The sequence below is a fragment of the Molothrus ater genome, chromosome Z, assembly GCF_012460135.2.
Source record: "Molothrus ater isolate BHLD 08-10-18 breed brown headed cowbird chromosome Z, BPBGC_Mater_1.1, whole genome shotgun sequence".
In the NCBI taxonomy this organism is placed as follows: Eukaryota; Metazoa; Chordata; class Aves; order Passeriformes; family Icteridae; genus Molothrus; species Molothrus ater.
In genome coordinates, this window is record NC_050511.2 from 33,503,943 (window position 1) to 33,522,344 (window position 18,402).

The 18,402-nt window shown below is 38.2% G+C and overlaps 1 protein-coding gene across 1 annotated transcript in view; it reads right to left on the minus strand.

Moving 5' to 3' along the window:
• Window positions 1-955: 955 nt before the first annotated feature.
• Window positions 956-18,402, minus strand: part of SLC24A2 (solute carrier family 24 member 2) — a 160,139-nt gene continuing 142,692 nt past the window's right edge. The window contains exons 9-12 of the mRNA XM_054517895.1: window positions 17,639-17,782; window positions 10,587-10,676; window positions 10,002-10,168; window positions 956-7,953 (exon numbers count right to left, since the gene is read on the minus strand). Coding sequence (XP_054373870.1) covers window positions 7,704-7,953; window positions 10,002-10,168; window positions 10,587-10,676; window positions 17,639-17,782 — 651 coding nt within the window. The 3' untranslated portion in view covers window positions 956-7,703. The remainder of the gene's footprint in view (window positions 7,954-10,001; window positions 10,169-10,586; window positions 10,677-17,638; window positions 17,783-18,402) is intronic.

Consider the following 18,402-nt stretch of genomic DNA (forward strand, 5'->3'; position numbering starts at 1 on the left):
TTTAGTTTTTGTAGGATGTGTTTTACCTTGTTTTTTGTTGCTTGGCAGGCATGGATGTCTCAGGACAATCATCATTCTCAGCTCCTAAGCTATCTGCAAATTTCTTTGTTTTTCAATCTAAAATTTTAAGGCTCTAGTAAAGTTAAAGATGAAAGAAAAACCACTCTCCTGAGCTCACACCTTCAGCATTGGCATGATGCCTCACAAAAACCACCTTAATTCACTGGGGAGGATAACTTCCTGGGCTACTATGGGAGAAATATTAAGTAATAATGTCCATGTGCAATGTTTTGTAACTTGTGAAGATGGAAATTTTGGTTGATTATGAGAAAATGCTAGTATTGTTGACTTTCTTTTACTGTAATTTAATGAAGATCATTCTTTTATTTAAATGCATAATTCACCCAAGGGCAGACTAAAAAAACCAAAAAAACAAAAAACCAAAAAAAAACCCAACCAACCAACCAACCAACCAACCAACCAACCAACCAAAAAAAAAAACCCAAAAAAACACCACCTAGCTGGCAAGGACAATAGACTGTGCAGCCTGGAGATTAAACAAAATGTTAAAGTAAAGAATGGAACTCAAAACATCTTGTGATCAAATGTATCAGTAAAGAAATGTAAGGGAACTTGATCCTGAACAGAACGACAGGGCTCCAGACATACACCCCTCCAGGTAGTTTGGATTTACATTGAGCAGTAAGTGAAAAATCCTTGTCTAACAAAATTTTAAGCTCACTGAAAGACAGGCAATTTCCTTACTCTGTGTATATACAGAAGGTAGCACTGGGACACGGCAAGAGGCAAGCAGCACGGCTTGAACACCAGTAATGATGAGCAGCACTGCAGCTCATCACTGAAACTGGAGAAGGGAGTTAAAATACTATTTTCAGAGCAACAGCAAACCCAAGACCCAAGACAAAAGATACTGAGCAAATTGACACACTCTTCATTCTTTTTATTAGTATTTATTGTTATTGTTATTCACACTTAGACAACTCAGTTACATTAAGTGATTTATATGAAGAACTCTGTATTAATATGATAAGGTGAGAAAGTGTACACGCCACAGTGAAACATTCTGTAGATAGTGAAGTAGGACCTTGATAGAAGGGATTATTTCCAAGAGCCTATATACAAATAAAGGTAACTTTCATACTATATACAAACATATTCACAGAGCATATACTGATTCAGAGATACAAGAGTATAATCTAGTGAATAATGATCCATACACTTAAACACATGAGAAAAATTGGAATTTTCAGGAGGTTGCCTGGACTTGCAAAAGGAAATGTATTTTTACTTTTAAAGTTTGAAATGAGTGAAGATGGGGGACTTCAGATTTTTCTTACAATAGGCTGAAAATTATGGATGATAAGAGTATGAAAACTACAAAGTGAAACAAACATGCTAGAAACACTTTATTACAAAAATAGCCTCTGATTGTCAGTTATAACACACTATTTTCACATCACAATACCATCTCCTGATCTTGCCATCTTAAGTGACAGAAATAATTTTAATTCATGTAAGTCAATTCCCCAGAGTCAGGATTGCAAAACTAAAACTGCAACAGAGATCTTGATAATGGAAATGAACACAAAACCAAGTGAAATCCTTTGGCATTACTTAATTTTGATGAGGGATTAAAATAAATGATTTATTTCTATTGGATAACCTGACCCTGAAAACTTTTTGAAAAATTGACAGAAGCAACTCATCTCTTACAAACTTACTAAAACATAAGGAACTTCCTTTACTGTGATCTCAGTGGGAGAAAACATCAAAGGAGCAGAATGATTTAATTGCTTTATTTGGCCTGACTCTGCAAGCATTTTATTCCTTCTCCTGGGGTGAACAAGGGTAGCAGGATTGAGTCCCTACTGCAAAGGTAGTGTGCAGCATTTTGTACAGCCCCATAGGAAAACTCAAGAAGATGAGGAGCAAACTCCCCCGACTTACTCACAGCATCACTAAGGTGAAACCAGATCCTGCTTTACTGTACATTTATTTGTCAGTGTTTGACATTACACCTTAAACAGAGACATGGAATTGATTCTTTACTTTAAAATTAATGATCCCCTTACTTAGAAACCCCATACTAGTCTTCTGGGTTCTTTATGGCTTCTTTTTGCATTAAGACAACTATGTGACATAAAATAAAAATAAAAATAAAATAGTAAAGTGCACAATCTTTAAAAATGTGTACAAGTTTCATTGTTGGGATTGGTTTTGTGTTTCACGAGTGGAGAATTTACAATAAATCTACATGAATGTACAGTTCATTTACCAGTCTTGAATTACTCATTCTTGTCCTGGGCTATTTCACTTATGGCTCGTGTAGGAACGATATGGCCAATTATGTGCCTGGTCTACCCACACTCCAAGGGATTACATGGCTTCTAGGCTGGGGCTGACCTGTGTCTGGCTGGCTGGAGCACGGGCTCAGTGCCATGTTAATGTGACAACATGACTTCTGGAGCAGACACGGCTTGCATCCAGTCAAGCAGGAACACAGGCAGGGGAAGGCTCAAACTACCTGCACCCATCCAGGCAGACAAGTCCTGGGATGCTGAACTGACACCCAGCAACACACTGCAGACCTACAGGATGGCCTGTCTGAGCTACGGGGCTCTGAGCCACGTGTGACTGCTGCATTGGATGGGTGCACTGAACTGCAGAACTTCCATTTGGAGGTGACTCTCAACAGTTCCAATGGAAATGATGGGCATCTCAATACCAATATTCCTGTAGCTGATGGCAACAGACCCAGAAGATCAGTTGCCATCAACCAGGCATGAAACCCATGGCTTTTGGAGGATTGGAGCAGGATTCTTCTCCACACTGTTGCAAACTATCCCATTTGATAATCTCAAATTCTCTTTCTGCAAGTATTTTTCTTCAATTTAACTTTCCAGGAATAGCAGAAAAAAAAAAAGAATCACCTGCTCAAACCATGCCTCAGTTAGTTGTGTCATTGTTATTTACAAGAGGTAAAATTGTTTCCAAGAATACAAGTGAGTGTAATTTATCTCTTTGTACATAGCTCCCAGGACAATTAGGTTTGTTATATAACAGCATTTATGAAACACAGGAACTTAAGATAAAAGTATCTTGTCCAGGTTAATGGCAGAATTCTTCTGTATTTCATTGGGCCAGTTCTTAGAGAAGGGATTATTTCCTTGTTATAAATAAAGAAAACCATCTGATACAGACTCATACTTGACTCAGAACATAAGTTATATGGACCACAAGATGCTATTTTAAGGAATTACTGCTGAAAGAATAATAATTAAAAAACATTGAATATCCCCTTTTTTGCAAAATATGTAATGAAGTAAAAGACAACCAGAGAAATAATCCCTTAAAAAACACCCAAACATTAATAATATTTATAAGCATCTATTTTTTCACTGTACTTGGATTAACTACATGTTTAACTTACCACTTTGTGGACCTTCATATCCACACACAACAGTACCATGAGTGACAGTGACCATGTCAACTACTTCAGAGAAGTGTATGTTGAAATTATATGGTAGGTTCATTGCCATTACAAACAAATGACACCTAGATAAGGTTGTTTGTCACCCACTGTGCTTTATGCTTCATGAAGTTTATGCAGTCAGCCACATCAACTGGATACATAAGCAGAAGCATACAGACACAAGAGCCTGTCTGCACTATAAGAAAGCACTAGCTTTCAGTAAAATAGTTAATTTAAAATACATAGAGCTTTGCTGAAAGATTTTTCCATGTCTACGTGTAGTTCTTAAGGAGAGAATCTTCACACCACACTTTTAATCACACTTCTATAGCTTTTACCAAGTTGTGACCAGGGTGGCTTATGCAGAGGGAAAAAAGAATAGTTGTTAAGATTCAAGTGGTATTTCGTACCAATGGGGCCCATTCTCATATTTAATTCCAGTAAAGTTAGTGCAGAAGACCTTTAAAACTGGCTACAATCTGAGCCATGATCCTCTTCAAATACTACCAGAAATCCCTTCCAAAAATTGTGTTCAATACTGATTCTATTCAGAGATGATGGTACCACAGAGGGTTGGTTTTTTAATCTGAAGTTGCATTCTTTTCTTACTTCTATGTTTCCAAGCTGGTGTCCTGAAAGTGCTAAGCTAGAACAGGACCTTTATCAATGCCAATTTTTCTATTAATTATTCATTTATACTTCATAAGGATTACGCAGACAGCAGTAGTGATTGAGTTAGTGAGCACGGGCATACAGGCAGGGGGAAAAGGCTTCAACACCAGTTAGTTCACTATAGAATTTGGGCAGTGTGAAGGACCGGATCCGTAGTGAAGTTATACAGAACTTTGGCTGAACAAAATAGAACTTTGATTTTTAGGTATGCTTGATTTCTAGGTGTGCAATGTTGAGAAGAGTTCGTGATCCTACACTGAAATAATTATGAACAATGAGAAACACTTTATGCTGGGAAATTTGTTGAAATTGTAAAACAGGAATGTTGCAACAACTGTGTGTGTTTCTGGCAGCATTGAGTCTGGAACACTCAGTGACATCCAGTCACTGGGTTGGAGCAGCTTTTGACTGTTTTCTCAGCATTCTAGTTTAAGATTTAATTCCTTCTGTACAGGATAAAGGACTAAGCTTCTCCCTCCATCCTACTCCTCTTTACTAGCCAGCAGAGCTGTTGTCTTGTAATCAAAAAGCACATCAGCATTCAAGTATCCACAAACAGTTTACCCCAGCAGTAGAAAGGTGCCTTGGCAAGTATAAATATTGTTCACAGAAAGCACCACACAATTGAAATCTGTCCTATTACCTCTGGATCTGAGGTACCACTGGCACAGTTATTCAACCATTTGAAAAATTATCTGCCCAACAGATACAAGGCAGTGGGAGACATGATGTGTCTTATTCTGGAGGAGAAGTTGTTTATAATACCTTAGATAAAGATGTGATAGGGACAAACAGACATGGGAAAGAAATGAGACACATTTTAAGACAGTATAGAAATGCCATTACAGGATATCAGTCCTTAATGGTGTACATAAAGGTCTTCCTATAAGCTGTTGATGCCAGTTACTCTCTACTCCCTACCTGCCCTCAGTGGGCCAGCAGTCTCTACTGCAGATGCCCTGAGTGCACCAAAGAGCTCTTAGAGCTCTGAAGGTCAGGTAGGAGTTTTCTGTTTCCAGTATGGAAGTTGTTACACCATGATGGTATGAAGTTAAAAAAAAAAAAAGTAAAAAAAAAAGTAGTGTACTAAATAGAGATTGGACTCTGGTCTGGTTTCTCGATTTGAAATGTCAGATCAGTGAAATCTGGGCATTGCAGTATGTTGTAAGTGCCCACATACACAGCCCTTACTTTGGATCACTCCTATGTATGATTCTGCTTACTTGGGAAAGGATTACCAGTTTTGAGCACTGTCATCAGAAACAAAAGCATTTGGTGACTCCTCTGGAATAGATTGTACTGCGGAGTCAGCTCTGTATTTTGGGACACACGTTTTGGTTGAGGTCAGAATTTGGGTTACAAATCGCTTTAGGCTGCTGTTCTGTCAGCAGAGGGCACCACAGGTATGTATATCCACCCACCTTTCCATGGCGTACACCCCTAGGAGCAAATGTTAAAGATGGGCAGCCCTATCGTTAAGACAGGTAACAATTCTGCACCAGTGAAGGATCTTGACTACAAAGACAAGTTTTTGCTCTCAATGTGAGAAGCTCACTCTAAACAGCACTAAGAAGTAACAGATGTTGCTTGTTGTATGGTTAAGATCAAATACTGATTCTGCATGTAGCTAGAACTTAGGACAATATATGAGTAGCAGACATTGCAACTCCTAGTATCCTTCCTTTATTTCATGAACATCTCACTTTTTTCTTAATGATATCACATAATATTAATATTCCTAATATGAATTTTGTAATGATTTCTCTACCATTGTTTTCTGTCAAGTCCTTATTTTCTAATCATACACTGTTACATAAAAACACATATAACAGGAAAACAGTAAAGGACAAAGGGGATGAATGAGAAACAAACAGTGTGGAGCAGAGAAAAACAGCCAAGACAAAATGTGCTGAGACTTCTGTTACACAGATGTGAGAATGTCATTGCCATTGAGAGCACAATACACATATAAAACAATGATGAAACAGGTCACAGAAATGCACTGAAACTTCACGAACTCTTAATTGCACAAAAGACTTGAATAAACAAATGATGATTGTGTGAAACAATTTTTTAACATTCATTCCAGTCCTCTAATTTTTAAAAAAATCAGCCAAACTACAGAAAGTTAGTTGCTTTCTTCCTTCTTGGTTTTTTCTGCTCTAGGTTTGGACTTTCTCATTCTCTCAGTATCTCAGAAAAAGGTTGTTGCATATTCACTCCTTCCTTTCTTTAGACATGTACACTTCCAGCAATACTGAAGAATTTTCATGTAAGTTTCCTGCAGCTCCACTGTATTTAAATTGTGTTTCTCCTACCTAGTTTCAAGATTTATAACAGCAAATGTGAACTTCCCCAGCTTTATACAACAGCTGGAGATCTCTTCCAGCAAATAACTATATGTAGCTGTGAAGGTCCTTACACTCCAAGTAATAGTGAAAGCCTATAAAGTATATATTCACTTAGCAATTAGGCTGCCACTTTATAACTACTTCTATTTTCTTTATGAAATACTATGCATAAGCAAATTAGCCTTTTTATTCTGGCATGAAAAGGCAAACTCATAACAGCATCTGAAAGCCATTGGTACTGTTGATATTGCTGCATTAGAAAAAATGGTGTGTTCACATAGCTGTATGATGTCACTGCATGCTGCGTTGCTATTAGAGAAGAAAGATTATCCCCATTCTGGTCTTTGCATGAGAATGCAATGAAAATCTGCACCAGTTACAAAATGGTCAGGCATCATGACTGCTTCAGTGCCAGAGTTTCTGGAACCTGAAGAGTTTTGCAAGATGTAAGAAACCACCATTAACATCCTGCTGATTGCCTTTACGGACCTGTGATGCAGATGATCAAAACACTGATGAATTCCCTGGCTTAGCTGAAATCACATCACATAAATCCACTTACGTGAAGAGACATACAAGCCCTTCCCTGTTTGTGACTCATCGCTTGGTGTATGCTTTCCACTGAGGAGTTTCAGCAGGTTATTGGAAAAATCCTGTACCAGGGTGTGTGGGGGGTGGTGCCTCCACAAAGTTAATATTAGCATTCCCCATGGAAGAGGAGAGCTTTAAGAACTGAGCACACAGTGTGTCTGTGTATGCTACTACAGAGAAGGAGAAGTCTGCAGGTAGGTACTGTAGGCAGAGGAGAAGCAGTAACTTTCACTGCTGCCGTGGGCACGGTGCGTGTCCAGTGCTGAGCAGCGAGGATGTTCTGCAGCAGAGGAACCCTTGGTGCTCCCAGACTCAGCCCTTCAGGCGTTACTGCAATGTCCAGCAGCAGCCATTCTTCAGCTCTGAGACTGACCCTTTATGTCCTTTTCTTTCTTTAATTCTTTCGAAATCGAGGAAGAGAAAATTTACAGATCCATGGGTTATTCCTGCTGCAATTTTCCACTGTGTTTTTTTTTCTGCTGTTTTGTTTTGACATATGTATCTTTTCTTTAATAAATAGATCTGTTTTGGTTTTTCTTTTTTTTTTTTTTTTTTTTCTGTTGAGAAAAAAATAACTTTCCACTCTCCACTTCCCGCTAGATGGAGACAGGACACTGGATCACTTTGTCCTCCAGAAGGACACTGACAATCAGGAACACAAAATAAAGCCCAAACATGAAGAAACCCAGGATTTTATTCATCTTCCACTTGCAGGAAGCAATGGAGAGGATGACGAAGAGCAGCATGATGAAGAGGAGGACAATCGCACAGAACAGACCATTGCTGCTGACTGTCACCGGGGCAAAGCTGTTAACCACAGCATACAGGAGCCATGGAAGAGGAAGGCTGTTAAGAAACAGAAAAATTAATTTAAAACATTGCAGAAGTCCAGAAGGGAGCACTAGAAGGTTTCTGGTGACAAATCAAAACACAACCAAAGGCCTCCTGCATAAAGTGAGGCAGGAAGAGGTTCAACTCTTCTAATAATTGCATAAATATAAATTGTAAGCTTTCTCATGGTTCTTGGAGAGAAAACACGGGATTTTTTGCCCCCCCACTCTTCCACCAATTATAGTAGTGAATTATATTTCCCTTGGCTGGCAAATCACCTGGCATCCTGTCTGTGAAGAGGAAAAGCCCTTTCATTTGTTTCTAGATTTCACACTATCTGCTGAAGCTATTTGCACACTCTTTCCAAGAGCCTGCCTGACAGGAGGGTGGCTTGGAAAGAAACATGACCTTGCCATGAAGAACCAGCACTCTGCAAGGCACTGCCTGCAAAATTTCGCCCTTAAATATCTTTGTCCACATTTACTGCATAAACCTCTGTTAAACTGTGAACTTCAATTGAACTTCAGCTTAACTTCTATTTCTGTGTTTGCTGTCATTGCATTTCTCATCTCTCACGCCACAGAAGGAGACAATATCCCTCTGCAAGATGTCAAGCTGAAATAAATATTTAAGAACTGACTGGAGCTTAGCAGGCTTAGAAAGCATGAAGTGAGTTGTCAGAAGCTCACAACATTAAAACTTTGAATAAGCAGCTCAGGAGAGAATAATTTATTACAGCTGCAGTACTAACTACACCAGTCTACAGCTCAGCTGTGCCATTTCTGTTGTAAATGTAGCAGACTGGTGCAGGACAAAACCATTTCCTTTGGCAGGAAGATTAAACATTTTTTTTTAAAGTAAGAAAGCACTGCAAAAGAGAAATAATTTTGTAATGCATGCTCTGTACTCCAAGTTGGAGGACATGGTTTTCATGCATTTTACAGGTTTGCTGCATATAGATATTTCAAAGACTGAATGCTTCTGCATTAATACAAAATTGGCTAAGTTTTCCTGCTATGTATAAAGTACTGCCATTAGCTAACAGATAAAGTAAAAAATATATTTACTATACATTCAAACTTCAGGATCCTTTTTTGTACCTTTTTGCAGATGCTGGTATATTTCCAGCTGTGAAAACCAGGATCTCTTCTACAACCAGGCTGTCTGGCACTGTAACTATGACTAGACCTGTTCTTCTGTTTGCGTGTGATAGCAAGAAGCAACCAAAGATGGAGAAATTGAAAGTATGGACATGATTCTCAGTACCTCCATTCTGTGTTGAAGATGGTAATGTGGGAACAAAGACAGAATTTATCTGTGTATTTCCTGCACACTTTTGAAACACTGAGGCATGGATTACACTGTTTCTGAATCTGATCTACCTTGGTCTTCAAAGATCAGAAAAGAATTTGAATTACAACATTATGCCACAAATCATTACCCTAGAGCTGCCATGAAGCAGTGAAGTGTAAATATAAAACTTTTGCACAATCTCATGTACCTTCACATTGTCAGAGCTATAAAAAAGGTCCTTTTTGTTAACAGAGAGTTGGTTTGTAATTTTGGACTTGTCAGGTATAGAAAAAAAATTAATCACATGGCAACAGCAGCCTAAATCAGTTACACAAGACAACAACTTTCTGCTGTTATTACAGAAAACATGTTGAATACTGCAGAGGCAATGAATTATTCCTGATCATCATTTATAAAGAAAGCTCTAGTATAAGCCCAATGAGTGGTAGCAGAAAGCAAACAGCAACCACACAAAAGTATGAAAAGCTTTGAAATTCCATTTCGGAACGATGCCCTTGCACAATTTTAAAGTGCAATTCACTTGCCTAAGCCTCTCTGTGACATATCAAAGCAAGGATTAGGCAACAAATTTATAACATTTTTTCATGCAGACATCTATAAACTTCAGAGCACTTGCCACAGTAACATTCGCTTCATATTTGCATTACTCTGGTTTTTAAAGATTGCTGCTTGTGGGCAATACCACAGCAATGTGCTAAGAACAAAAGAGTTGTTTAAAATAGACACAATTTTCTTGGTGTAGAGCTTACCCCACTGTGATGTCAAATATGTTGCTTCCAACAGAACTGGATACAGCCATGTCCCCCAGACCTTTGCGTGCTACAATAACACTGGTAATAAGGTCAGGTATGGATGTGCCAGCAGCTAGAATAGTCAGTCCCATGATTTCTTCAGTAATACCAATGGTCTCTCCAACCTAGAAGAGTTTAAATAAAACCAGAAAAAAGTTTCCTGCAGTGAAGAAATGTTTTCAACTGTCCTGGACTTTCCCACTAGCTTGGAGAACACCAGGCAAGATCACCGAAATTCTAGTTTTCATGGATTTTCCCATGTATCAGGAGAAAGGTAAGGCTTTCAAATAGAAGCAAAAGGTATTGACAGGCAGTTGCTGATAGTTCTGATGTTACAAGAATGATCAAGTCCTGTGGTCAGGCCAACCACAGCTCTCTGAGCTACTTATCATTTAGTGAGTACTGATTTACTTTACCCATGGCTACAGCTCCTGAAATAAAGCAGCACCCAGCATGAGATAGATGGACTCTGATTAGAAATGATCTTTTATAGTGCAAAACATAATGTGGGGCTTTTATTTTGTAAGAGTATCACCTCCTTACCTGGTGTGCCCACCAGACCATCAAGTAAGAAAAGAAGGCAATCCAGCTGATAGAACCAAAAAACGTGATAGGAAAAAATTTTCTTGAAGTCTGAAACAGAAAGAAGGAGGAACAGTGAAAACCTATATTGAAGGGTGATATGACATACTCTTAATTCCTTCTCAATATGAGAGTGGCTTTTCATTTTTTCTGATGGCCTGTTCTAAGCAACTGTTCTGATCATCATCAGATGATCAAAATACCTGTCAAGAAAAGTAAGAAACAGATGCCCTGACATTACCTCATTCTTCCAATTGCTTCAGTCACAAAATAAGATTTCCTAAAAACTTGTGTGATGACTGCCAAGTTCTGGGTTGTCATTTTTATCATTATTTGTTATGATGCAGTTTGCATATGCATGTGTTTAGCTCAATAGTGGTTTGACTTCTAAATTTATTAATAGTTTCGTGTTTCTTCAGAATGAATGTTTTCAAATTGCTTCAAAAGGTGCCCATATCTTTCTGTCCTACATTAGTAACTTTTTGCGACAAATTTCAGTCAGTATAAAAAAGACTGCCATATGGCAGAGGTAAAAACACATACACCTAAAATTTATTACAGCATTTACTCTGCTTGTGAAAACTACATACTTTCTCAATAGAAGATATGTTAAACACATATTTTCCATGCTTCATTTTGTAGAGAAATTTAATGTTGTGATGTTATAAAAGCATGCAAAACATACTGCCAGGCCCTTCAATGAACTAAAAACTTTCTTTAAGACCGAAGAAACTTAATTTTCATTTTCACTGTTTCCCTTACTTGTGTCAGATTTTGAACAGACAGAATTTTTGTGAAGAACACAGAATTTTTGTGTTCTTGCAGCCAACGAATGGGTTATATTCAGATTAATGATTTATTTTGGTTTCTGTTCTTTTCAATCTTATGCATTTTCCATATTACCTATTGACTAACTGAATCTATGTAACAAAAAGAAGCTAACTACTAAAGGAAGGGAACAAAATTGCAATACTGCACCAGGAAAACACTATCTAATCAAATTAGTACTTAAAAATCAAATTTTTCCTGTGAATGAATTCTAACAGTCTTTCTTTATGGTCATTGACCTTCTGAATGCAGATCTTACCCTAGATGATTTCTGACATGCGACTAGCAGAGTCCTACAAATTTAAATGAATAACCAGTAAGACTGCCTATGGAAGTAAGTTATACCACTCTGAATGCCTCTTGCAGCTGCTGCTCAGTCCTGCAGTACTTCTTCCCATTTAGTCCTCACTAAATCCACTTCCACTCCAGAATTTTTGTGCCCCCTTTCAATGCAGGTCATGCCCCTGCTGCACCAGGAGGCTCACTAAGACTGTGGATCATTCCTAGGTGTTGTGGAAGTATATGGGATTGCAGGGCTTTCCCTCAGTGTGTCCAAAATACCATTCATTCTGATTCAGATTCTTCAAGCCATAATAAACACTTCTTTTTTTAGGGAGTTTACAGAGCTGCACAGTCAGCTTTCCTTATATAACAAACTCAACAGACATTTGTATGAAACAGTTTCACATTTTGGAACTGATTAGCACAGAATCAGAGGGTGGCTGTAGACCAAAAGATGATCAGTGTATTGGGCTGGCCATTAGAGCTGGTCAAGCAGGAACGTCACTGCGTTTTGCCAGCTGAACCTGGAAACAATGAGGCTGGTCTGTAGCTCAGTGAGACTGTGTAGACTTTCTGCTGATGGAACTAGAACGAGCTTGGGATGTTAACAGATGTAAAAAGGGTAAAGTCAGCAATGACAATTGTGCACACTCATCTACAGCATGGGACAAATAGAAGGTCCATATCTGTTCCAGCAGCAGATGCAGCTGCTGGCTGTGCTACAGAGCACTAACTCATTCCCTGTGTGTACTTTGCATAATGCTAAATGTCCTCCTGAAAACTGAGCATGTTGACTAACACAACCTATACAATTTCACAACTGAATATACACAGAAATACACATTAAAAATTGTATAGATTTAACAACACTACCAAAGGGATAGAACACCTCTTCTGTGAGGAAAGGCTAAGAGAACTTGGACTGTACAGCCTGGAGAAGAGAAGGCTTTGGGGTGATCTAATTGCAGTCTTCCAGTACCTAAAGAAAGCCTCTGAGAAAGAGAGAGACTTTTCAAAAGAGCATGTAATGACAGGACTAGAGGACTAGAAAAGTAGAAAAATAGAAGGTTTAGATTGGACATTAGGAAGAAGCATTTAGTATGAGCATGGTGAGACACTGGAACAGGCTGCCCAGAGAAGTTGCGAACGCCCCATCCCTGGCAGTGTTCAAGGCCAGGTTGGACCAGGCTTTGAGCAACCTGGCCTAGTGAAATATGTCCCTGCTCATGTTATGGGGGTTGGAACTAGATGATCTCTAAGGTTCCCATCCAACCCAAACCATTTTATGAATCTGTGATTCTAAACTCCCTCATAATATAAATAACTGAACACCTGTTGGAGTAAAAGTGGTCCAGTAGGTGTTTTAAATAGATTACCCTTAAATAACCACCACAGCACCTGGAAACATTCTTTTCATATAAATTCCACTACTGTCATAAGTATTGTTTTTAGAAGTACTCAGAGTACTTTGGTTGATCTATTTCTTAATTGCTTCTTAACTCATTACAGAGTTACTTTTTCAAAAGAGAGTTCTAAATTTCTGTCAAACCAGGAAATATGATAATGAGCTTATGATGGAACCTACTCAGATGGAATTTTAAGTTTAAAATCAAAATTTTATATGCACTGGGATACAGAAGACCTTAATGCGAAAAGGAACACAATTTGAAAGAAACATATCAATGGCTGTTATAATGATCTGACACCAGTGGGAGCAGAATTAAGACTGGTAGAAATAAATTAATCTAAATAGCCATTTCTCTTTTAAAACTAAGCAGCTAGTACTTTTTTTCACCATTCCTCGTAGTCAACTTTTCCAACTTCCAACATTTTCCATCTTCCCCGTAAAAGCTCCGATCTTTTGGCAAGACATATGGTTAATGAGACAATGAAGCAATAAACTTGTTGGAACTGGTCACAAAAGCTGCACACAGCACCTTGCAGCACTGCAATTTGAATGATCACTGCACAATACTCAAGATTTAAGCATACCCTGGCTTAAGCAAAACTAATACAATACATGCTGGTCAGTAATAGCTCTCTAATGGTGTGATTGTATACATCAAATGGTTCTGGCAAAATAAGGAGACACTGCCTGAGTCAGACACCCAGAGAATTTGGATGGCTAAGAACTACAAGTCAGTAACTTTGCAGCATGTGTACTCCTCGCCTGTCTTAGCTAATCCTCTCCCACTAAAATTATCTGATAAGCAGCAGTCTAAGATACTTTAATAGGCTTAACACTTAAATTACCTATTTTAAAATGGGGAGCATTTAAATTCAGAAAGGGCAAAATTAAAAGCTTGTACATTTTACAGGAGATGAAATAAAAAATGGAATCCACAGATACTGCTCTATAATATGCATATAGATGAAAATTTGAAAAGCTGTAACCAGAATGCTGATTCTTTTCTGTATGCTGGATTTTATTCCAGACTGTAACAAAAAATATCATGCTTGTTTTGTAACTAGTTTCAGCATTCTCTTATGTATATTATGTATATAGATTTGTGTATATTTTATGTATATAGATTATGAGAGCTGCCAATTCTAAGCATTTTCCTAGAAAAATTAGTCAGAGACAGCAGACAGCAATACTTCTCTCCATCTTTTTCAGTAGTTGTTGTGGTGGTTGTCTGGTAAAGACAGAGTGCAGGGATTGTTAGCAATTGGCTCTTTTGTGGTCGAAGAAACAGATAAATGAGAGAAGCCATGGCTCATTCAGTTCATATGCTATTTTCCTTTAACAAAAGCAGAAGGATTTTGTAGTTCCACTGTAGATTAGATGGATTTGTACTGTTCCTGTCTATCAGAAACCTTAAGAACATTTTTCTTGATACATTTCTATATATTTATTTAGTGCCAGTGTCTGAAAAACAGGGCTATAAGTAGCAAAAAAAATCTAGATATGAAGGCTTTTCTTCTAAGAGCTTGATCCTGGAAGGCTGAATAATGTAGAAGGTAACTCTTTTAATTTTAGCCAGCATTATTACTAACATCTTTAACCTGAATGATTCATGTTTGTCTTGTTCATAAATGTATCTGCATTGCAAAGTTTGATCTTTCTTTCACACTTAACAGTGCTTAACTCTGATTACTCAGAATCTGCTCTTCTAACTGGATCTGTACAGGAACATGTTGTCCTTGTCCCCTTGGTAACAGTGCATCTCTGTATGGCAACAAGAGTTCATGCAAGTTGTAACTCTTCGTTTATAATGGGAATTTGCAGAGATAGAAGCAACTCCCCCATATGGGTCCAGTGATGGCAGGACTGGAGCCCCAAGAGCCATTTTTCTGGCCTGTAATCCAAAGGGATGGACAGTGGAGTAAGGTTATAATAAATAACCTTACTTAAGGTTATTTATAACTTAAGGTTATAATAAAAGAGGTGGTGTTCAGTATCTGCTCCTGACCTACTGGGGCACCTTGGTCACATAATTTTTCTTTCAGTCTTTCAATATCTGTTCCTCCAGGGTATGGGCAGTTACATATGTGACCTTTACAGAGCCACTGGGGAAACAAACCATTAGTACAGGAAAAATAGCCATTAGTGGTCAAAACACCTGAGCAAGAACTCAGGAAAAAAATTCCCTAAGGGCACACCTACCTCTGGGATATGCCAATAACATTATTGATGTTATGGTAAGGATTATAATATATACTGGCTTAACGTGAGCAGGTGTTATTAAGGAATTAAACACATTAAAACATCTCAGCTAGTCAATCAGCTGAGAGTTAGCTGAACCAATGCATAATCTACTTTGAGTATACAAAAATCTGCATATGTGTGCACGACAGCATAATAAGAGAGCAGGATTTTGCTAACTTTAGAACCAGAGACTTTGTCTACAAAATAATTTTTCTAGAGCTTCTGGGTTTCATGGAACTAAATGTACCTCAGAATAGTACAAATAAATGCAGGGAAACCATCTCCTTTGTGTGGAGACAAAATATACACTAGAAAAAAAACTCTAGATGGAAGAACTTATTGAAAAGTGGACACCCACAGAGGATGCCAAAGGCTCCATATGGTCTTTCAAATCTGTATACACAGGCATTCACTTTATATATGCATATGCTAATCTGAGCATCCTGATGCAGAATTTGGGTTTCTGATTAAAATTATCACACTTGCAAATCGAGTCCCTGATGGCAGACCTGTCGAAAAAGTCTATTTGAGTATGATTTTAGGTTTTCTTTAACTTTTATCTCACAGATTTAATTGAAAATTGTTTTCTGATGCACATGCTGAGCTGTGATAGCAGGCATCAGTTTTGTTAGGAAGGGATTAGTGGGGATGGCACACAGAAATAAGTGAGAATATTTTGAAGATACATTAATGAAGCATACTTAAAATGTTAGATAGTTTGTGCAACTATCTGGTTAATTCTTTGACAACAATGTTCAAAGTAAGCAGCTTGTCATACTGATACAGCCCATCACCTCTTCTGTTAATCCACATGTAATTACAAACTACATTTTTTTTTCTGTACAAACTACACTTTTCAGTGAATGGAGTTTTAAAACTTTGTTTTTAAAACTTGCTTATCTGGAACATGCATCCATGTTTATCTTTTGTGGTATGCCAAGGTGTTCCAGCTGCTGGATGTCAGCATGGAGTTCTGTTGTGAATGGTACTAGTGTTAATAATTACATGCATCATAAACTTGCAGGCAACTTGTCAAGATATTCACTTCCCAAAGCTATTTTTGAAAAAATGTTCTCATTTGTACAGTACAGAATATTGAATAAAGCTACAGGTCTAATTTTATTAGCTCCAGATTTTCAAAATTCAAAATAATGCCCATAAATATTCCTCACTAATTTTATATCAAATTATGAAAAAAATTACAAGGATGGTTTTGAATGATGAAAGGAGGGCATACATTCAGAAATAAATAATTTTTAAATTCATGCAATATGTTCTGTGTGTTATGTAACAAAAGTGATTTCCAGAGTTTTCTGGAATCTTTAAGAAAAAGAAAGCTTAGAAATTGGAAAAAGCATGAGAAGGGAAAGAAGGGTAAATGTCACTTTATAGCCTTTGGAACCTTTTATCTAAAAAAAGTCAGAGATCTTATTTTAGCTTCTTTCTTGCACTGAATTGCAGTTTTTCAGTGTGTGGGATGGGAGGAAGGTTTTTCACTGTATGTGAGGAGAAAAGAAGAATTCAGGGTGTTGATTTATAAACTTACATGCTGTGCATGCCTCTCTTGCACCAGTTTTAAACCTGTTTTTGATCCAGAAAGGAAAAGAGATTAAAACACCACTAATTTTTTTTTTCCAGGTCTTGAGGCTCTCTCTTTTACTTTCCATGAGCTTTCCCAGTCAGGTCTATTTGTATATGTAAGTATAAAAGTGGTAAGCCTTGGTAACCTGTCAGTCTTACATTACTTCAAGCCATTTTAGGACAAAACTAGCAAGTATTTTATACATGAAAGGACTTACAAATCTCATCCTAGTATGAAAATTACAAGATTATGGATGGAAGAAAAAGGTCTAATAGAACATAAATTATGTTTGAACTACAGAAAAGATTTAGACAGTGTAAAAGCCTTCCAGTCATATCCTTTAGGGCACTGCAGATAGACAGATACTCAGCACTCATGTGTTCTGCAGAGATTCAAAAATACAAATGTGAAGGCCCCAAAGAATTTTTCAGACCATTCACTTTATATCATAAAGTATAAGTGAATACAAACTATAATTTTTATAGAGCTATTAACAACCAGCTGCTCATAAACACCCATTTGCCATTTGAAGATTTGAATACTAACATTGTGACCTCTTCTTCAAAGAAGAAACAATTAGGAAAACCTAATAGCTCTAGTTCTTTTTTGGCGTTTACCTAGACAGCCACCCTTTTGTGCAGTACACACTGACTTACAACAACAGTTACTTACAGGTTTTCTGACGTCTGGCAGGGTAGCCCACAGTGGAAAAACAATGGGTAACACCAGAAGATAGGTGACCTGCTTGCGTGGGGTTTCAGGCCAGGCCAGGCTGAGAGGCTGCTCCTCCTCATCCTCTTCATTCTGTAAGAAAAGCTCCAGTGTGCAGATTATCAAAGTGGATGAATGAAGTTAGGGATTCTTTCAAAAAGAGTTCAAGGACAGCATTGTGTTTCAGGGAGAACTACAGCATCTGAAAACATTGCATGAACACCAGACCTACCTAACAACATTAGCCAGGCCACACCAAAAGAGACTCTGGCCAGACTGCGAGGGATCCCTATGGCACAGGCTGCCTGAGCACGTCCATTGGTTGACAATGTGGGTGATCCCTTGGGATGCACAGGGTGTCTCTGACAGGTGTTCCCATGGCTCTCCCTTGGGATGTGGGCTAGTCTAGTCATGGGTTAAAACTTGTCTGGGCTGCATCAAGCCTGGCCACACAGATGAGAGAGAGCACATGTGCACATACGTGCCTGTGTGCATACACACACACTCACACACACACGGTCACCATTATGTGTGCATGTAGATGTGTGCGTGTATCTAACTTAAGCTTCTGAGAGTAACTTGAAACCTTACTATTAAATATACATGCATACGTATATTGGTATGTGTGGTGTTCTCCACAGGGAGATAGGGTAGGTCAGGCACCTGTGGAGCTCTAGTGCTAAGCTGCTGGGGTCAGGCTGGGCTGCTCAGGGCTCTGCCCATTC